The sequence below is a fragment of the Sciurus vulgaris genome (assembly GCF_902686455.1).
Source record: "Sciurus vulgaris genome assembly, chromosome: 11".
NCBI lineage: Eukaryota > Metazoa > Chordata > Mammalia > Rodentia > Sciuridae > Sciurus > Sciurus vulgaris.
Window position 1 is genome coordinate 90201642 of NC_136472.1, and position 22831 is coordinate 90224472.

The 22831-nt window shown below is 42.5% G+C and overlaps 1 protein-coding gene across 9 annotated transcripts in view; it reads right to left on the reverse strand.

Moving 5' to 3' along the window:
• Positions 1-22831, reverse strand: part of SMCO4 (single-pass membrane protein with coiled-coil domains 4) — a 61642-nt gene that overhangs the window by 14623 nt on the left and 24188 nt on the right. For all 9 annotated transcript variants that reach the window (XM_079102069.1, XM_079102065.1, XM_079102068.1 and 6 more), the window contains exon 2: positions 8183-8259. Coding sequence is in view for 1 of the 9 variants with exons in the window: in XM_079102062.1 (XP_078958188.1) it covers positions 8183-8259 (77 nt within the window). In the remaining 8 variants the exon portion in view is untranslated. The remainder of the gene's footprint in view (positions 1-8182; positions 8260-22831) is intronic.

Genomic DNA, 22831 nt, shown 5'->3' on the forward strand with positions numbered 1-22831 from the left:
TTTTCTCTCATAAGCTAGGCCTAAGGAGTGGGGGAAAAAGGAAAGGCATTCATGAAATAGAAGGGAGATCAGTGCAGCAGAGGAAAGGGATAGGGGATGGGGGAAGGGACGGGAAAAGGGAGAAAGGTGGACTGAAACTGACCAAATTATGCTATGAACATAAAGGAATACACCACAGTGAATTTCAACTATATGTATATCTATAACATACTAATTAAAAAAAAAAAAAACTATGAATAAATAGAAGCAAGACCAGTAGAGTAGAGAAAGGAAAGTGGGGAGATGGAGGAGGGGAGGGAAAGAGGAAGTATTAAAGACTGAAGTGGAGCAAATTATTTTCCATGCCTGCCTATCAAAATGAACCTCAATATTATATATTACTATAATGCACTAGTAAAAACATTAAAAAATTTAAAAACCAATAGAAATGACAGATAAACACACATACACACAAAATGCTGGTAAAAGATATTTTACCATCATCCAATGAAATGTGACCCAGAATTTAACTGAAGGGCTATGAAGACCTGCTACAGTGAGGGCTGCATCTCACTGATTGATAAGTCACGGGGCCTGGGTGAAGCTGTGGAAACACTTCAGTCCAGGGGTCTGCGTATCACAAGGGGTATGAGTCACATGTTGAAGAAGTACTGGATTTAGTTGTGGCTTTAGAAGACAGACCTGGAACCAAGAGTTAGAAGTTACAGGGAGCTAGAGTGGACTACCTCTGAGGCAGAGAGCTCTCAGTCTGCCTTGGTTTCTGAAGAAACCAAGCAGAGTTGTGAAGATGAATGGGATGCCATAGATGAAATTCAAAAGTTAGATAAAAGAGATGGGCCCCAGAGCTGATGTCTCTTACCACTGAGTCCTTGCTGCCTTAATGAATAAACTGTTACGGGAATGTGATGGCAGTAATGCGTGAATATGCCTAGGAAGTTACAAGCTCTTCTACACCCTGTCATTCCTTAGATGGCAATTCTTTATCCAAACCTGTAGATGCCCTCACCTTCATCTGCTATTCGGTCAGGTACTTTAGGACAGCAGGCACTTTAAGTAAGCATTTATCCTTTAGCTAATGACAGCTCAACTCTGGCAGATCAAGACTAAGGCAAGGCTGAGAGAAGAATTCATGAAGCATGCAAGCCACTCAGCTGTGTTCGCTGTGTCTATTGAAGGCAAAGCTTCTCTAACGTCCACCTAAAATATGCAGAGACGAGTGACGGCCCTTCTCCGGAGGCCAGGTCTGAGGCACAGCCAGCATAAGAATGAAAATTCATCAGTCTTCTGTGTTATCTTAAAATGTCAAATGATCACACAGAACACGAGCTTTGTTTATGTATAACGTGCACACACTGTGATGAAGTCATCCGTGGCTCTCATTGATCCCTGACATCCTGGTGCTGCTGGTTCCACTGTCAACAGGCTCCCATCCCAGAGGTGCATGCAGTCATGTAACTGGCCCAGGACCACAAAGCAAGTAGTGGGTGAGACAGAGTCAAACCCAGGCAGTCTGGTTTCTATAGCCTGCTCACAACTACCAAGCTCTGCTGAATTCTCTTCCAACAAATATCCATATTTGTTTTAATGCTCTTTAAATGTCATTTCCTCCAAATCTTTGGGTAAAATGTGACCTTTGAGGAAGATGTACCACACTCACCCTGTGGCTCTGCCCCCACGCCAGTGCCTTATGGTGCACCCCGGAGCTAGGCAAATGCAACTTTGTCAGAACTTGTCAGCCTGTCTTAGTGTTTCTTGGCCAGGCATGGGCTAGCTGCCCCTTCCTCCCAGACATGGAAACAGCCCTCATGTTCTTTTAGGAGTGAACTGCATTAACAATCAAGATATCACAAGCACCAGTTGTTTATAGCATCTTTAAAATGAAAAATTCATCCCCAAGCTAAATTATAGTAAGTTAATCAGAGCCTGGCTGATGACAGATACACTGAGAGGAAGAACGAGGGGCTGACTGAATTTACCAAATAGGAAAAGCAATCACATGCACCAAAGACCACACACGTCTGGGCCTTCCTGTAATGAAGACACTGGGGTTGACCCTGTCTAGGGCAAGGACTCCCATCCATTCATTTCTTCAATTAATGCCTGCTGAGCACCAAGGGGTAGGGACTAATCGTTCACAGATTCACTCACTCACCAGTTCAGTCATTCAGGTTCTTCCTGAGCACCTACCACATGCCACACACCGATTAGCTGTTGTGAATATACAGACTGATTAATCGAATGGCCTGTTTGGATCATTCATTATTCACCAGATACAAGGGAACCTCCTCAATGTGCTAGGGAGGTGGAGAAGGAATAATGACCAAACAATGTTCCTGATCTCATGAATCTCACTTCAGTGATGGAGACAGACAATAAATAAATGTGCAAAATGTCAAGGAGCAAATACCATGAAGAAAGACACAGCAGGGTGAGCAGTACAGTAGGGATGTGCCGCAATACAGAGAGCAGAGGCCCAGAGGGAAGGAGGGCACAGGGGGGAGAATGAGGGGACGAGGGTGCCAGGGAGGACAAAAGCCAAGAGAGGTTTCAAGGAACAGCAAGAAGGGCCAGAGCAACCAGAGCAACCTGTGCTTAGCAAGAGGGAGAGGTGAACGGCTGAGATGATCAGCCCAAAAGCCATTCTGCAAACCCACTGCTAACGTCCCAAAGTATATCATTCACACGTCACTACAGGCCTTTGATTCCCAACAAAATTCAAATATTCAGCAAAACACAGCTAAGCTTCTATCAAATATTTACACGGCAGTATGTCGATGTCCTCTAGAGTCTCCTGAGAGTGGACTTTTGTGTAGGGAAAGGAGATGACCCCATCGGACAACAATCTTGAGCTTTTGAAGTTAGTCTGTCACTAGCAAAGTGATGTGATCTTTCCTTTAAACTCCCTCTCTTTTGCTGGACTTAAAGCTAACAAACTGCACAGTGAGGACGATTTGGGCAGAGAGTAGAGAACAAGAAGGCTTTTGAGCACTGCAGACAGGTTTATTGATCTCACCATTTATTCACCCAAGACCCCACAGACTTCAAGGTCGGCAGTGACCTCAGTCCATACACACCACCATGGCACCACCGTTAACCCAGGTCAGCCCTGCTGCCACATCGACTTGGACTCCACCTTTCCCTCGCCACCCCACCCACTCCTAGCTAAGCTGGGCGGATCATTTCCCTATGTACAGTTCTATAATATGTATCCCATCATACTCAAATAAACAAAGACTGCACAGATACCACACACACCTGCCTGTGTGTCCTCTGCCACCACCGAATCTCCATTGACCCTCACGCCGATGCCTTCAGCCTCCCCATCCCTCAATCTCCAGAAAGAAGAGTCTCACTGAAACCAAGCTCCAATGTTGGTGCTCTAACTAAAAAGCCCTCAAGCCTCCATAGGTCTCCCTTGCTAAAACAACACTGTGCCGATGTGGCCTGGCCTTCAAGGCCCTGCACGTGATGAGTCCAACTCACTCCTAACCACACCTCCCGTGGTCACACTTCTGTCGATGCACAGTGGGAGAACAAGCCACACGTTCACTTACTGTTTTCCTACTTCCGAGTCATTCCGCCCTGGCCTGCTTGATGCACTTGCTCACTGATTCAAGCCTGTTCCTCTCACTAACACTGCCGAAGAAAGAAGTCTGGGGTTTCCGGGCCCTTCCCTTCCCTGCCACTCCCTACATTCTCCTGGTCCTAACACTCCCTCAAACATGTCCCCTCTCCTCTCCATCCCCATAGCCCCTAGTTCAGTTCTCATCTTTGTTCATAAAGATTTCTGCAACGGCCTCCTACCCTGTATTTCCGGTCTAAGCTTACCAACTTTCTCAAGCTCCAAGTGATGTAAACATTTCTAAATTCTAAAACCAATGTCCGTGGAGGCAGAGTAAAGGACACCACAACTTGCCCATCCCACACATTTTCCCTTATCACCATTAAAAAGCTGTGTGGTAAGAAATGGAAAATCACTGTAGAAGCAGAGGTGGGAGATGTATACCTCTTCTTTAGCAAATGGGTATGGATGACTCATCTAAACCTCATACCTTAAAAAGTCTAGTTACCGGAAACATTTTAGCCAAAAAATATCCCTGGCAAACATACACATTACTCTACACTGCAGTGTTAACAACCAATCAAATCATGTTAAGCTAATGAGAAAGCCAAGTTAAAAGTAATTGATAACTAAACATCTAGATTCCCAGCCATTACAAACTGTCACAAATTCACTGCCCTGCTGACACTGCCCTGATAGCATGCTGTTCCCAAGATCTGAAGAACTCGAAGTCAGAGTGTCCATGCTAAGAGGGACCAGGCACACATCACTGCTAAGCACAGCAAGGTCCTGGCCTCCCATAGGAATACAGAATAGAGTCATCCAGCAGGGCACTAACAATACCAGTCACATTTCAGTAACTTCACATCTTTATGATTACTGGTAGCTAGCCTGCAGTCATGTCTTATACTTGGGAGTCTAGAATTTTGAGTGTTACATCCATAAGAAGTGATAAAAAGACTGACAGGATAATTAGAATAGGATCACCACCCTTCAGGAGGTCTTAAGGAGTACCCTTCATGTCTACAGAATTCCTATTCTAAAAGACAAATCTGATCTAGTAACTGGCTAGCATAAAATTCTATAGGGTGCTTTTCTGCCTGTGGAATAAAAAACAAAACCCTTTGTTCAACCTGGTCTCCAAAAAAAGTCCCACACAATCTGGCACCTGCCCATGGTTTAGTGCTTACTATCCTCCCCACATGCCTCCTGCCACATACCCCACCACCCTCTTCCTCACAGTTTCTGGGCATGTCATGCTCTGGCTAAGCTCCCCAGGCACGCATCTACACCACTGTCTGAAATGCCGATGTGTACTTCTTTCCCAATGCCTCCTGCTTGGCAAACTCTTTGCTAAGACCCATCTCAAGGGTCACATGACTTTACTCCCAAGGTGAGTGAGGGGCCCACCTCTGAGCTTCTGTGCACCTGTCAGAATCTGGACCATGCTGATCACCACACAAAGAATACAAGATCACCTTGTCTAATATTTCCATTACTATCTTTACTGTAACTCATCAGGGAGTCCAAATTAGAACCTAAAATATTTCAAGATCACAGAAAAGTTATCTTAATTTGAGGTCATGGTACACAAAAATCCATTTTCCCATTAATTACCTTGAACAGAAGGCCTGGAGAGGGAGGAAGTGTCATTAACCAAGTTCACTTAGGAGATGTGTGCTTGTGCATGCACACCTCTTCAAACAAGCACAAGAGGAAAGCTCAGGTTTCCGGATAGAAGAAATGTGTTAGAACGAAAGCTGTATGGTAAGTTTTAAGCTTTGTTTCTTCTTCCCTTTCCTCTGTAGAATCACTCTTTTCTACCAGCAGCCTAGAACCAAATTTCTTTCATGATTTCTTAAGCTAAGATGTTGAACAATTTTATGTGAAAATATTTAGGCAAGGGACTACTTGGGATTTTATTTGGTTACATATTAGTTATTAATTTACTAAAGTCCCAAATGAAATTGCAGTTCTAGGAGTTGATACTATGGAATTTAAAGGAATAATCTGCTTCCTGTTCTACACACCAGAATACAATATCCACTCTAAGTACACCTTTAAGAGTCTGATGGCTATTTACTGCATTTGGAAAATCAAAGTCATTGCACTCTTCCAAGGGAGTCAAGAATGAAGGGAAAGTGTCTTGAAGCTACAACAACATGATGCCAAGGGAGCTGTGGAGTCCACAGCTGGGCTGGAGCCAGACCATGAGATCCTCTTCACAGGCCCTGCAGGGCACATGGGCTTCACCCAAGCACAGGAGGAGATCATTGACAGGTCTTGAGTAAACCAAATGGAATGAAACCACATGACAAGTATTTTTAATGATCAACTAGGTTACCATCAGTTAAAAGGCCTTGGTGGTAACGTAGGTGAATCATGGTGCTGGCCGGGAGGTGGGAGGGCAGTGGATGAATTCAAGATCCACTTTGGGAGAAGCATTGTTAGGACTTGATGATTTGAAGGAAGAGAAAGGTGGCTATTAACACTTAACTCCCAAGTTAGAGACTGAGAAGTGAATTAACAACTGCATACCTTAATGAGATGGAGGGAGGAGGACTAGAAAGGAGCTAATGGTAGATGAGCAAGAGTCAAAACTTGGACACAGTAAGCTTGTGGTGTCCACGTGATAGCCACATTTGCTTACTGCTTTGAAAGAATAAAAAGTACCACACGACACAGAGGAGTCAGGTGGAGTGATGGGCACCGGTCCTCACTGAGGATTCTTTCCATCATTCTCTCCTGGTGCTTGAACATCCTGACATCATGCCAGCTCAAGGTGGGGTATAACCACAGAAGGAGTTTACGACACCAAATTCAGTCAGGACATTCACAGTTGCCTCAGATATGAACCTCAGTAACACAGAGGGATTAAGAAAGCTATGACCTTAACACAGTTAAATGGTATTTACATCATATCACAACTGGAAGTGTGTGGGCAGACGCACTTTCTTCAAAGTTTTAGGTTTGCTAATTTTTTTTTTCTTTTTTGCAGTACTGGGGATTGAACCCAGGGGTATTCTGGCTGGCCTCAAATTTGGATCCTTCTGCCTCAGCCTTCCAAGTCACTGGGATTTTAGGCCTGTACAACCTCACCTGGTTAAGATTTCCCAATTTCTGGATGCTGATGTTTCAAGCATTCCCAGTGAAAGGAGTGTCGTATTTGGTCTTGGTCCCTGACAATTACACACCTGGGAGTACCATCCTATTTAGGGGTTACCAGGTTACAGTACCCCATAGAAAATGTTAATCCAAGGTGATAGTAGAGGAAGATCTCTCAACAAAAAGGGCCACAGAAGATGGACTATTTCACAAGTAATGGTTTACCCAAGTCATTACCCACTCTTCAGGCATTACACTTATTTCTAGACTAGAATCTGAGTTTTTATTATGATGGGTCTATTTTCTAATTTCCCCATCAAAGACAAATCAAAATATCAGTTCACAATCTGCCTTTTAATTAAAAGTTGAACTATTTTAAAAAAAATCACATTTAACTAGACAATTCCACATGACAATCCCACTGTGCTCTGCCACCTTGACAGACCAACTTGCATTATTTAAATATCACTATCATTAGATACAGCTAGAGTAAGTTGATTGAACCCTTGTTTAGTATCTTTCAGTTTACTCAGAGAGTAAGACAATGCTGCATTTAAATAAACTAAACTTCCTGCATTCAAGTAAACCATCACATAAAAAACAAAAATCAAAAAACCACTTTCAACATTGACTAGAAGGTCTCCAGGAGGAATATGCCTGCTTATGCAAGAAAGTTGCCTGGTTGGAGGTATGGGAAATACCAGCTATACAGCATTTCTCAACAGAAGGTCAAGATCTATCCCTAAAAGGAAGGCTGAGCTGGGTAAGGGACAGTTCCCAGGTTTTGTAGCACCAGTAATTTGCCACAGTTTCCAGAGAGAAGAATCAAGATGGCACCTTGGAAGGAAAAACCGAATTCAGTTCACATTGGCTCATGGCCGTAAGAGATGAAGCTGAGCTTGTTTCCTGACTCTGAAAATGAGAAGTCATCAAATATTTGGTGGAAGAAAATCTGTTGATGCGTGTATAAACAGCTTGCAAAAGGGAAAGCATTCTACCAATGTAGAGAGACAAATGCAGTTACCTTGGGGCAGGAAGGGCTGGGACAAGACTTCTGAGAGAATGGTGACCAAGAAAACTGATTAAGTATATTAGGATCTTTGGGATGTTTAGTAGGTGCATGAACAGTCCAAGAAATGGAATCTGGTGACTAGTTCATTTAACTCAAAGGTTTTGGTGCAGGAAGGTGGGTAAAAATGCAACTGTTCACTGACTAAAGTAGCACGGAGGCTAATACGGAGGTAAAAGGACTGCCATACAGCAGAGAGGAGCAGCCATTAACCACAGCAAGACTGGAGCCCCACCACAAGACCCCTCCCCATAAACCCCCATTTGACAGCAGCCAGAGGACACAGAGGCAGGCTGAGGAGGCACTTGAAAAGTTCTTGGAACATAAATAGGAAATTGGTCAGAGAGAAGAGGTAAAATATTACATACACAACAGGGCTCATTTCAGGAATGACAGGGAAGGAACATCTCCCCAAAGATGAATTCCCCTTATTAGAGAACTTTTACCTTATTTTTAAATTCAGGAATGGCTGTTTCAATAATTTCCACAAAATGATTTCCGGTAAAGATGCCTTGAATTATTCCTGTGGAGAAATTAGAAGCAGAGGTTAACAGGTACATGGGTAGGAGCTACCCCTCCATAGATCCCTTTTTTTACTCAAGCCAAGAGGGTAGTCACATGGCTGCCCTCCCCAGGAAACTGGCAGGGAATGAACACCTGTCACCACTGTCAGCCACCCTGTCCCCAACAGACAGGATGAGAACTATGCAACCCCTGAATTAGAGGGGCCTTCTTGCTCCAGTTCCCAGCAAGCAGGTCAAGCTCTGCTCCTGGCATTCCTGAGATTCTACAGCAAACCATCCCCAAACTTAAACTAGCAAGACAGCACGTCTCTTTCCTGCACCAACAACCACCGATTTTAAAATGAGAGATCCAGAGTTAGGTCTCAAAAAAGAGACAAAAGTGAAGGGTGAAGGAATAATAGAGACTTCTGGAATAAAGCCTTGCAAAAAATAAGAGATGAGAGAAAGTGCCATGGTCCTCTAAGCTACTGTCCCATAAGACCTGGGAGAAGAGGAGAGAGATGTGAGACCCAGCACAGTAATTCATAAATCCCAGTGACAATAAACGTTAAGATGCAGGTCCGGATCCCAAGTATAAAAAGACTCATGATACGGGCATTATCTGTAACAAAGCAAAGTGAGAAATTTTCATTAAAAATACAAAGGTAGCAGAATCTGCAACATGTCTGCAGCAAGCAAGGAACAACTGAGTCATGGTACAATGCCCATCATTACTAAAATGAGAAGTGTGACAACTCAAAAGTCTTGGTTTACTGCACTTCCTTTTCTTTCTTCTTCCTTCATTCATGATTTTTTTGTCTTAAACAATAAACATTTCACTTAGCACTGGTTGGTGGTCATTTAGTGCTAGTTCAGCTGGGCAGTTCTCCTTCTGGTCTTGCCTTGTTTGCTTAGATGGCCACCGTCCTCTGGACAGCTCAACTGGGCTGGACAGTCTAACATGACTCTAGCCACGTGATTGGTACTGGGTGTTTGTGCCGCCTTTGAGTTCTTTTTTAGTGAATGTAAACATGTTCCCATCAGGAATGTCAAAGATATATGGGCAACTTCTATCACCTCGCCATATTTTTCCATTAGTTCTTCAGTTAGTCAATCATGAATTCACCTCTGAGGCTTCAAGAACCTCACTCTCTTAGTCCCCGGTTAGGGAGCAATGACTCGGTTGAGATGCAGAGATTAAGGTACACAAAAAAGAGGCTTGGGAGGCAGGGCTGGAAAAAGAGAAGAGTCAACATGAATGCCAAGTTAAGGAGTCTGCACCTTAATTGAGTAGTCTAAGAAGTCAACATGCCGGTAGTCTAGTCCCTATTCTCTTAGAGCTCATTACCATTCAGTAAATAGAAAGTTTAAAATTGGCCTCCAAAGAAAAGATATGACCCCAACCACAAAGACCAAAGCAGTGCACTGGAAAAATAAATGCATGGCAAGCCGTGAGTGACCTCCCCGCTTGAAAGGGTACTTGTCTGCTACTTCCACTGGCTCCCTTGCTGCATCTAAGACTCCAAAAGCTTGCCCTGGTTTCTGGTCTCCTGAGTAGTGAGCTCCAGGGGCTCACTAGAGCTTCCGTTTTCACTGAGCAGGGTAGAGAACAGTAACAGGGACACCAGCTGGCCCACAGAACAAGCCTAAGGGCAGTTCTGCTGTGTGCTCATCGAGACCCAGCTCTATCCATCCATCCAAGCAGCAAAGGTACCTGCTGCTCCAACAGCAGTGCTACCATGCCTCTCTCTGGGCCTCTCAGTTTCCTCAGCCATAAAACAAGGGAGAGAGAGTAAACTGGTAGAACTCAAAGGGTGGTCTCAAACCAGTGCCATTCACCAATTCTTTGTTGCTGGTTCATGACAAGAGCAGAAATTAAGATTTAACAGCAATATGGTATGGCTACCCAGTTACACACACAATCCATGGAACTGTTTTGAACTTGACATAGATGGTGTGCAAGTTTCCTGAGGCTGTCAAAACAAACTACCGCCAACTAGTAGTTAAAACAGCAGAATTTACCCTCTCACAGTTCTGGGGACTAGAAGTTTGAAATCCAAACAGGCAATATCATGCTCTCTGGAAGCTCTGGGTAGAATCTGCTCCCCACCCCTGCCCTTGCCAGCTTCTGGAGCTGCAAAATTCCCATCTCTTCCTCATCTGCACATTGCCTTCTATGTAAATGACCCTTGTCTCACCCTCATGATGGCACTTAAGATGATCTTGTCTCAAGATCCTTATTTAACACCTGCAAAACTTTTTTTTTTTTTTTTTGCAATTATGGTAGCATTTATAGATTCCAGGAATCAGAACATGAATATATCTTTTAAACCCAGTACTGATCTCAGTATTACTGAATTCACATGTGAAAAGCTGCCCTTTGTATATACTGTACATTCATATCAATTCACCACTGGAGAAAATAAAATCACCACCCTGATTTCCAACTAGTCTGTTACAGTTTTGATGTGAGGTATCCCCCAAAAGCTCACTTGTGAGATAACACAGGAAGGTTCAGAGTAGAAATTGGGTTGTAAGAGTCTTAACCTAATCAGTAAATTAATCCCTGAAGTGGTAGTGTGTGGCTGTGGGGTTTATTTTTTGTATCTGGAGAGTGGAGTGTGTCTCTCTCTGTTTCCACATGATGCAACTGCTTTCCTCTGTCACACTCTTGCTCCATGGATGTTCTGCCAAACCTGGAACTCAAAGAATGGAGCCAGCCTTCTACAGACTAAGACCGCTGAAACTGTGAGCCCTCAAATAAACCTTTCCTCCTCATAATTGTGCAGGTCAGATCATTTAGTCACAGCAGTGAAAAAGCTGACTAAAACATATCCTGAACAGCAGTGGGCCTCTGATGTGGGTCCCTGTGAGCAGACACACTGTAGATAAATACTGTGGATCCCTGTTTTCCTGTCCCACCCAGAGGCCAGGGCTAGGCAGGACAGACTGCAATGGGCACCCCAGGGAAGGCAGGCAGGCTACCAGGGACAAGTCTGGTCTCCCAGCTGACTGGCAGGCAATAAAGGGGCTGTCCTCTCCCACTCCACCCTTCTGTGCCTCACGTGGCTTTAGTCATAAAGTGATTAAATTGAACTGTTTTTGGGTCATGTGTGCCTCCCTCATCCCATCAAACACTTAGAATTTTAAACATGCAAAGTTTGAAAATAGAAACAAAGTTATGTATTGAAATCCTTGTGTATCTAGTATTGCTCTGCTACTAATACATCCTCTCCCCCAACATCCCACCCCCCAGCCTCAAAAACACTCGGGAAGTTTCCAGCTTCAGAATAGAATGGAGAAGGCATTTGGACATCTGACAAAGGATTTCCTTTCCCATTACAAGTTTTCCGGCCTTCCAGAATCCTCCTTGCTGAAGGAGCCTCTGTTTGGAGCCCCTGTGCCATGTTACATTTCAGCCTCACAGGGCAGACTATGTCAAATACCTGGGGATGTTTAAATAACTCTCAGTAACAGCCACGGCCACAGTGAAACTGGCCCTCTCCTCACTAACTGCTGATAAAAATGAAACAGGCATAGTCCTGCTGGAACTGACTTAGCACATTCTTATTAAATGGCTTCAACTTGTACACACCCTTGGACACTGTGATTCCATTTCCAGAACTCTACACTAGAGAAAGAATCCAAAATGGAACAAAACTGAATGCTCAAAGATATCCATGGCAGCCTCATATATGACATAAAAAGCTGAAAAGAGATTTTGTCAAAAAGAGGACATGATTAAATTATGGTAGATTCATAAACAGAATTTTATGCAGCCATTAAAATCACAAGTTACAAAAAACATTTTTTAAAAGACAATAACCACAATCATATCGGCCAATCCTTATGTTGACCAGGCACTAAACATTTTAAGAAAGATATATATGTGTGTATATGTATGTACACACACACACACACAGACATGTGGATATGTATACACACCCTTTAAATCCTGTTTTTATTCCCACTTCGCAGATCAGAAACATTGGAAGCAGCAAGACACCAGTGACACTTGTTCAAGGTCATCCTGTGCTCCTAAGAGATAGCACTGGAATTTTTTTTTTTTTTTAATACCGAAGAACTATTGAACCAAATTCCCAGTCCTTTTTTGTTTTTGAGACAGGATCTCACTAAGTTGCTTAGGGCCTTGATAAATTGCTGAGGCTGGTTTTGAACTTGTGATTCTCTTGCATCAGTCTCTCAAGCTGCTGGGATTACAGGTGTTTGCCACTGAGCCCAGCGGGCACTGGAATTTGAGCCCATACAGTCTAACTCCAGAGTGTATGCTCTTAAACTTTGTGGCAGGTTGAATAATGATCTCAGAGACATCAGGTCCTCAACCTGAAACCTGCAAATACTACTTTATACAAAAAAATGCTCTTCAAAGATGCGATTAAGTTAATAACCTTGAGATGGAGAGATACCCTTGATTATCTGGTTGGGTTCTAAGTGCAAGTGTCCTCATAAGAAAAGGTAGATTTGGTTTTTTTACCCCTTCCTTCCCTTACACACGCACACTTAAGTGATATAAACACAGAGGCAGAGACTGGAGTGATGGATGACATGCCAAAGAATGCCAGCAACTCTCCAAAGCTGGGAGGGAAAGGAATGGATTCTTTCCTAAAGCCTCTAAAGAGAGCACAGTCCCGCCTACACCTTGATTTTGGATGTCTGGTCTCTAGGATTGCAAGGGAATAATTTCTGTTGTTTTAAGGCACTCAGTTTATGAAAATTTGTTGCAGAAGCTACAGGAAATTCATACAAGCCCCTGTGCCACACTGCTCTCAATGCAGGAGAAAATATTCATAAGTTAAATGGAAAAAGTAGAAATCAGAATTTATACACAATGATCTTAATTATGCTGTAAAAATATATGCAAATACAACAAAATGTTTGCAGTGATTATCTCTGAATAGTCAAATTATGGGTAATTTTCAGCATTATGCCTTTTGATATTTTTCCAAATTTCTATAATTAGTGTGAATTATTTTACAAAGAAAAGAAAGTTTTTTTAAAAGAAATTAGCAATTCAAGATATTTCTGGTACCCTAACTCAATCACAAAGATTAGAAATCAAGAGATCCAAAACTCCCTAATAATTGTTTTAATTCAATCTCAAGCAACACCTGAAAAAAATCAGCAACCCAGATGCATACTTTTCTCTAAGTGACTCCACTCACCCCTTGGTCTCTCAAAAGACTATTCGTTTTCAGACTCTGGCAGGGCATAATGAGGCTGAGGGAGTTTCAGGCTTTAAAGCAAGAAGATAACCTGAGATGGTAAATGTCTTCCTACCTATCTGACTATATGTGGTAGTGGGGAGAGGGGATTCTTATGTGTTCCCAGAGCTCATCCAGCCCAAAGTCTGTGGCCATACAACGAGAACCAAGAGCACCAGTGAATAAACATGTAAATGTTTGATTTCTCTGTAGGTGACTTCACAGAATCAAACATCAAATTACACATGATCCTAACCTTACAAAATCCCTGACTCCAAGCCTATTCTATTGCAAAACTCTCCTGCTATCATCTGTCCCAGGCACTCATAAGACCAAAGGTCAATTTTACTATATTAACATCATGTTCTTTGATTTTATCTATTCATATAAATAGTGTTAACATTTTCCCCCAAATGTGGGTAGTACTAGACCAAACTAGAAAACAGGGTATGTGTAGTGTGTTTCTTTACATGGAGGTCATGGGTTCCTTCCAACGTGGGGCCAGGTCAGAACAGACGGGCATGATATACACACTATGTGGTTTCAGTCCACCCAGTGCAGCACAGGGAGTTAGGGGTGATCAGACTATTATACAGGGTATGCCCTACAGCCCCAGGTTTCCTAAGCACATTTATGTATTCTTCACTTTGCCAACCAATGTATACAGCATCTACTACGTGCCACACACTATATGGAGATTGTCTCACATCTTAAAACCTATCATCAATGCTACACTCGAGGATGGTAGAGTTGGGCAACCGCTGACCATCTCACTGATCTTCATCAGTCATTTCAACCACAAGGGTACCAGCATTAGTGTTGAGAGGAAGACTTAAGCCTGGAGAGCTTTAAAAATGAGCCAATCAAAAAACAAATGATGTAGCGCCATGTTTCTTCCTACAAACCATTCTCAGAACACTTGTAATTTCAGTTAACGAATATTGGAATCTCCCACTTAAACACCCACTTCATACAAAGAGTGTTAACATTTATTTCCCTGACTTTTTTTCACTTGCCATTGTATTCCCACACCTAGCAATACCTATCTTAAAAGGTACTCATCAAATAGCTGAGGTATAAATTTAATGCAAGAATGAACACGGACAGTTAATTTCATCTGTTAAAATGGAAAAACCAGGAGGCATGAGTATTTCCCAAAGAAAATGCTAAAGACCCTAATCCTGTGAGGGATGCTATAAAAAGAAGGTTCACAAATCATTCAGCTTGGGAAATGCTTTATTTTGTAGCCTCCTACCCCTTGTAAGGATTTTCAGTGCACACTATACAGTAAAGAATCTGGAAAATCCTTCAATTAGGAACCTGTTTGAGCATTCCCAAATTCTTTTATGCTTAACACTTGCTGAAATCACAGAAAACCAGTTCTAAGGAAACCATAGGAATACTAACCCGAGTTCTTCGTCTGTTCCAAAGGTAATTTTTAAGTCCTTATTAAGCCCACACAATGAAAATGATGATAAAGATTACTAACACAGAACAAGTGACTACCTGTGCCAGTCATGGTACTCAGTGCTCCTGCCACCAAGATAAATATGAAACCTGGCTCAGTCTATTGGAAGAGACCACTGCAGACAGGATTATAACCAATGTTAGCTGAGGTGACACATTCACGAATACACAGATGCATACATATATATAAACATACACACATATGTATACACACAGAGACAGAGGTGGTGGTGAAGATGTGTTCCATTGGTATGAAGCCAAGATAGGAGAAGCAAGAGAATGCAATATGTGCAGACAAATGAGGAGCAGCTTGGTCTTACCCAGTGGTTTTCAAAGTATGGTCCACAACCCTTTCTGAGAATCCTGCAAGGTCAAAACTATCTTCAAGTATGTTGACATTTGAACTAATGGTGCAAAAACAACAGTGGGTAAAACTGCTGGTGGCATCCGACTGTATTAGTACTGACTGGTATTTTCCACTAACACACACTTGAAGTTCATTTTTTGTTTTTGTTTTTAATGTCAATTTCAGCTAAGAATATCCTCTATGAAGCAGCAAAAATTATTAATTTTGTAAAAAATTCTTAATTTTACTATCAACTCTCCAGTATACATTCTCTTGGCATCCTGCGTGACAAATGGCAAGCATTCATCAAGCTCTTCAGCTGCAAGTTGCCGGGAAGAAAGAGCACTGCTGTGACTCAGCCGCAGGCTGCAGGAGCCACCGTTTCTCAGGGCACACCATCCTTACATGAAAGATGACTGACAGAAAAAGGATGGTTATTCAGATATGAGTATTTATAGACACTTTCAACCAATGAATAAAGTGAACCTGCTACTTCTAGGAAAACTTGTGACATCCGTTGTTAAAGGTGAAATGTGAAGTTTCAAAGAGAAAGTAAAATGTTGGAAACTTTGTATCCATCACTGTGAGTTTCAGAGCTTCCCAATACTTAAAAGTGTTTAGGAAAGAATGGTAATGACAGGTATACCTGTCATTCTGATATATTTCTAAATTGATATTAAATGTGATATTTTAATATTTTCCAAATGACTAACACATACTATGACAAAATGAGGCATAAAAGATCCTTCAAAGTGCAATATAGACCAGTGGATAACTTACCAGAGAACAGTCTATGTATTTCATTCTAGATAAACAAACTGCAACAAAACTTTGAGAAACTACTGCTGTCAAGTTCTGATGTAGTTTCAAAGACTACCCTCGATTAACTGAAAAGATTATTTAAAAAAGAAATCCTCCCTTTTTCAACTATCTATCTTTGTCAGGCTGGATTTTTTTGCATGTTGTTTAACCAACACGCACACTGCAGCAGAATGAAAGCAAAGGCATTTATGAGACCCCAGCTGTCTTCCATTAAGGCAGACAGTAAAGAGCTGAAAAAAAAAAAAAAAAAGGAACACAATGTCACTCTTCTCACTAAATGTACTTTGGAAATCGTTTTTCATTAAAAAATGTTATTCACATCATGTTAATGGGTTTATGATTGTTAAACTAATTTAATAAAAATTTAAAATCTTTTCAACTTTACTTTCTTATATAATAAGTGTTCTTAGATATAATTCACATAAATGAAAACTCTTTGGTCTGATTTTTAAGACTTAAGTATAGGAGTTGTAAAACCCAGTGTTAAGAGCCACTGGTTTAGTGTACTAGGCAGCAGGGAGTGGTGGAGGTAAGAGGCAGAAGGGAGAGGGACCCCAATAATCCCTGACGCCGTGATGGGGTGGTTCAGAAATTATCTTACAAAAGACAAAATGGTGCCGACTACCAAAGTGCTATAGAAGGATTTTCTTTAAAAAGTAAGGATACTACAAAAGTGCCCCCCACTCTGTGAACATGTAATTCTAAAAACAAGTAAGTATGATAAGTCAAATTGTAGGGCACTATTGTGTAGGTCCATTATTACAACCTTAGAAATGAAGTACAAATTTCTACAAGAGAGCACAAAATATTAAAATTTAATGGTGGAAGAAAGAAGAAAGGCAGGGTCTTACAAAAAGACTTGCAACCAAATGAATTTCTGAAAGATGAGGGAAATCATCAGTAACAAAGTGCAGGGCTTTAAACATGTAAAGATGACAAAATCAAGATGCATTTCAAGCAAGTCTGGAAAATAAAAATATAGGAGCCAGCAAAGAGCAATAAACAACAGCAGTAAAAAGTGAAGATGAATGCAGCCAGAGAAGACAAACAGAAGCATTTAGAAATAAAAAAGTAGCAAGGAGAGGAAATCAGCAATGTCCTGGATTCTAGCCAACCTGCACACACTCCCACCACTGGAGGTGGGAAAGACAAAGCAAAAAACCCCTCCAGAGGGAAGTGGACCTCTTGAGCTAGTATCTCACCAGGAAAAGTGATTACACCAATCAAGAACACGGAGCAAACAGAGGAGACTAGAGACAATTATTAAAACTGGCTCTCAAGGAGCTTACAGTCATTATTTTCTAAGTCAAAAAAGCCATTAACAGGGTAGTTGTAACTAAATTGAGAAAGGAGTCCTACAGGAAATTCTAAACGGAAACCCTTGGCAACTTTCTCAAATTTATGGGACCTCAGTTTCCCCTTCTGCAAAATGGTGGGGGCTAGAGTTCCCCCACCTACTTCACAGGTTGGTGGGAGCAGAGTCACTGCATCATGGACACTGAGCACAGGCCCGGCAGAGGGCAGATGCTCAATAAACAAAGGCTATTATTGATATCACTGCAGTTACCACTTTGGGGCCAAAGCAGAACTTGAGTCCTAAGTGCAATAACCTAGGCCAGAAAGCTCGACAAAGTCAAATGTCAAGGTTTTAAAAGTCACCAATACTTGAACATTAAATTGGAAAAGGACTTTGAATGGCTTTGACTTGGGGCTACACATGTCATGGACCAATCAAGGCCTGGGTCTCCTTGGCCTCTCTGGTGCCAAGTAGCATGCATCATAAAGATACACTGTCAAGCACAAGGAGAACCAACAAAAGTTTAAAAAACAAAAACAACCAACTTCCTGAACAGCCAACACTGCTATGCCAGGTGCCTCTCACGTGCCCTGTCACCATTAGCCAGGAAGGAGACCTGCATAGTTACCAGGAAGGTGTCTCATGGCTGAATTGTTCTCTTGATCTGAGGCCAGGACTCCTACTAGACCGCACTGCCCACCTGACAGGGACTGAGGGCCTGCCCAACAGATGTAGGCCAGCAGGTCTGCATCCAGGTGGAAGATTGGGAATTCAATAGATTTAAAGAAAAAAAAATCCAATATAAAAAAAACAAAATACAAAAGATTATAACCAAAGAAATAATGGTAGCCAATAGATGAGACAGGAAAAAAAGGAGAGTAAGGAATATTTTGACAAAAATAATCAATTTGGCCAAAAATAAGATTTTTTTCTTTTTTCATTTCCTATAGCTAATGGAATACCTAGTATATATTGATACTCCAGATGCTGCCCTGGAGGCTAGGGATGGGAGCTGGCCTGTGTTTCCCTGCCCCCTCTGCCCTCTGACAGACATTAAGTTAATAGGAAACTATTTGCTTTTGGCTGTTGTGAGTGCTGTGACCTTGCAGTACAAGGCATTCTGGAGGAAGGCTATGAACAGGCCTATGTCTGAGAGGTCATGGGAGCATACGTCAGGTCCTGAGGTCTTTCAAAGTCTAGTATACTGAGGAGCTAAAAGGCCAGAGGGCAGAAAGGTAGTCAACAGAGAAGAGCTGAGAGGCAGGCAAGGACCAGATTGCACAGGGCCTTGGAACCCCAATTTCACACTTTCATACGCTTCTAAGAGCACAGTCTTTGAAGATCCCATTGGAGGAAGATATAATATAATTTGATTTGCATGTTTAAAAGTTTACTGTGGCTACAGTGTAGAGGCATACAGGACATAAAAGGCATGCACAAAGGTCTGTCAAACAGGTTTGATTTTTGTTTTTTTCAGTCACAACCTGTTAGTAAGACCCTTTACTTTGCAGCCTTGGGTCTATACACACAAGTACTTGCAGTCTACGGCAGGCAAGCAGCAGCCCAGCGGGGTAACCTGGAGGCAGCTTTCCAACCTCCTTCTCAGTTGCCTCGTCTGTAAAACACTGATAATAATAATGGGACCTGCGATACACACTGTTGTCGGGATAAGTCAATATAGATAACACCCTTTCTCTTTTTTTTTTTGCAGTGCTGGGGATTGAACCCAGGGCCTTGTGCTTGCGAGGCAAGCACTCTACCAACTGAGCTATCTCCCCAGCCTTTCTTGTAAAACTAGCCTTTCTTGTAACATCCTTTCTTGTAAAACTATTATTTTATACAAGTCTGACAAAATAAAACTCAACCTTCTGCATCCATCATACCCTGTTTTCCAATCTATTTCTTTTTCTTTCTATATTTCTGAAATGCTGGAAAAGACCCTCCAAATTAATTTCAGAATCCAGTAATGATGGTCACGACCTACAGCTGGGCGATGGCAAAGGGGGAGGCAGTAGAGAGCAGCTACTGACATCACCCAGGTCCATGCTGATAGGACTCAGTGACCACCCAGATGTGGGGGTGAGGGAGAGGAAAGCAGCAAAGAGGTTCTTGGTTCTCTGGGTTGATGGCAGTGCCATTTTTGAAATGGGGATCCTGGGAGAAAGAATATATTTAGTTTGTGGGAGGAAAGGAAGATAAGACTTTCTCTTTCAATCTAGATTTTCTGCCCGGAGGAGGATTTAGAGCAGGTGACAAAAGGAACCTTCAGCACTTTCCCAAGCAGGACACTATACAGAGATTTCACAGTGCAACTCTAGTTACTAACAAAAAATGCTTGTGTTCAGATTGCTTGATGGGGTGAGAGACTTGTGAACCGAGCAGAGGCAAGTGGACCATGGAGGATTCAGGGACTTGGGGCTCCCACAGAATGGTTTTCCTTATCTGATAAATATAAGAAACTAATCACACTTAATTAGAATCTGTCTGCGCATCTGTTTCCTCTAGTAACGGAGCTGCTGCAGAGCAGGGACCAACTGCCTCACTGATCTTTCTATTCGCCAGGTTTCCTAATGCCCAGCATGCTGCCTATAGTAGGTGCTCAACAAACATCTGCTGGATGAATGGCTGAGACAAGACATTATCAACCAGACAAAACCCCCAAGAAGGCCATTCCCTGTGCAGAAAATTAAAACAAGGTGAAAATAAGTAGAATCTGTTAGGAGAATTCTGATCCTTTAAGGCTGTTGGTCAACAAAAAGCCAACAGTCCACAGTGAAAATGAGTCTGCAAAGAAAATACACTCTGGGATGTGTAATGGGCATGGATTTTCATCATAATAACCAGAAAACACTAAGAAGACCTGGTATGGAATCAAGAAGATAATGACAAAACCAAGAAAAATTAAGACACCCCACACACAATGTGGTACCTTCCACAGAGCACCCTAAGTGTTTCATTCTAAACATTGCTTCCCTTGCTACACTTTCCTTCAGCTCCATGCCTCCAGGAAGCCTCCCTGCTCCCAATCCTTGGCTACTTTCCAATGCCCAGTGCTGCATGTTACCTCTTCTTTCTCTATGTGTGTGATTTATTTCTCTGGTAGATAGAAATGGTGTTACATATGTTGTTATTTTGCTCTACTCTTACCCTGTACACTGAGGCAGTATCCAATAGTAGTTGATTAATTTGTTTTTATACTAATTCATTTTTGGCTTTAAATGCTAAACTCAGATTCATAATTTCTAGACTCACATCCTTCAGTTGCAAATGTTTCTAAAACTACCATTTTTTTTATAAAGGTGCATTGGTTCACCACCTACCCACTACCAGACATAGCTAAGGACTTTAAATACATCATTTCCTATATTTCCCAGTCATTCCCACTTTATAGGTGACAGGACAAGACTCAAAGACAACACAATTTAGTAAGTGGCAACACTGGCCTTCAAACCCAAAGCTACTAAACTCCAAAGCCAGATAAATGTGCAATTATTGTAAAATTTTAGCACCATTATCCCTGTCATGGAAACATGAAGAACAGCCCATCTGATGCAGAGGCAGCACTCTCTGCTCCCCAGGACATAATTAAGACTCAACTCAGAAAAAGCCTTTTTTTAGGCTGGGAAAGGTCATAATTTATCAAAAGCCATTCATTCATTTCCTGCAAATATACAAGCCAATTTGAGCAAATCTGCGATTAAAAAAAAAAAAAAAAAAAAAGGTGCTAACAGCATTTGTTTCTGAAGTTATGTTTAATTGCAGTAAAAAAACCAATGGTGTTCAGGATCATCAAATCTTTAGTGTCAGGCGGTTGGCTGACTCTGACAGCCTCCCTGTCTCCCATGTCATGGGCCCCCATGCTTTCATGCGCATGATTTCATTTGGTCATGTCAGTAACTGTGAGACAAGTTCAGGTAACCCACTGTGCACATGAGAAAAGCCACAAGAAAGAAAATTCAGGGGTCAAGATGCCTATCACTTTGGACCCGTGGTTCTAAGTTATGGGAAGAAAACATCTCTGTTTAGCGGAGGCAAAAGAGGAACTAGGGATGACAAAAGCTGGGGGGCGGGGGGGTGTCCCAGGTGAAGGTGGCAGCTTCCTCCAACCCACACAGGCCAGCTTTCCCCACAGGCAGCATTCCAAGGTCACTGCAGCTCCACCAGCCCAAAGAAAAGGCCCTTGGCTTCAAGTTCAACAGTCCAGGGACAAGGCTTGAAACACTGTCTTCCAGGCCTCTGAGCCTCCCACCCTGGGCCTGTAAGATGGCAGAACAACAGGACACACAGCAGCTCTCTGCATCAAATCCTCCCGCCTCCACGGTCAGATCCCTTTAATATCTTTGATCTGGTGTGGGGTCCAAATCCTGCTCTGTGCTTTGCCTCTGCAATTTCTACACAGAGGCTGTTTCACATTCACTTTGGTATAGAATATCCATGTCCTGCTGTCTCTATAGAAACAGAAGCGGGGAAAGGCCCTATTTTAACATCCTATTTATTACACGGTCACAATTACTGCTTTGGATTCTCTTGAGACATCAAGTCCTCATAATTAATTCTTCCTTTCACTTAATTTTTTTTTTTTTTTTTTCCAGGAAGAGCCCTGGCTAGCCCAGTGGACCTGGAATACAGGGACCAAAACCCATTCCAGGTAGGCCCCAAGAGTAGATGGGGGTGGGCAGGAGTGCCTCTGAAGAAGAGGGGCTGCTAGCCCCAAAAGAAGAAAGGGGTTAGTTAGGCAGATTAAGTAAGTGAAGTCCTATAACTGCTAAGCCCTGCTCTTCAGACCTCAAGTCCAGTGATCTTTCTACACCAGTCAACATTATTGGGGCATTAAACTGAAAAGCAAGAACAGTAAAGAACCACAAGTATGTGATAAGGTGCTAATTTAGCAGTAAGGATGTTTAGTGCAAACAGAATTAGGAAAGAGAGGTCAACAAGCCATTTACACCAAGTAGTATCCTCAAATTAGTATCCCTACTCCACAACTGTGAGCTGAGAAGCAATAAGAACTATTTCCTTCCAATGGGGTCAGCCAGGCCTTCCTCCCTCACCACCTGCCCTCCTCCCCTGAGGCTGAAGGATGAAGCTGCACCTGAGGTCCAGGTTGACTCAGTCCTCTACCCAGCTGCAAGGTCCACCTGGGCCCAGGGGATGATGAGGTTGTTTCTTCCATGGACAAAAGTAGGAATGAGAAACACACAACAAGCCCACGAAGGCAAACCCAGTAGCTCAATGCCCTCCAAGTACCAGGAGGCTAAGAGAAGAAGCAAGTGCATCTCAGGGTGTGCCCAATGCTGACTCAGACAGCTCCAGATGACAAGACCACCTGGTGCGGACCAGGCAGCTCAGAGAGAAGTGGGCAGGGGCCCCACCCCAGGCGCCTGAGACTGCCAGAATGTGCCACGTTTTGTTCTTCGGTGCATTCACTTCCAGAGCCC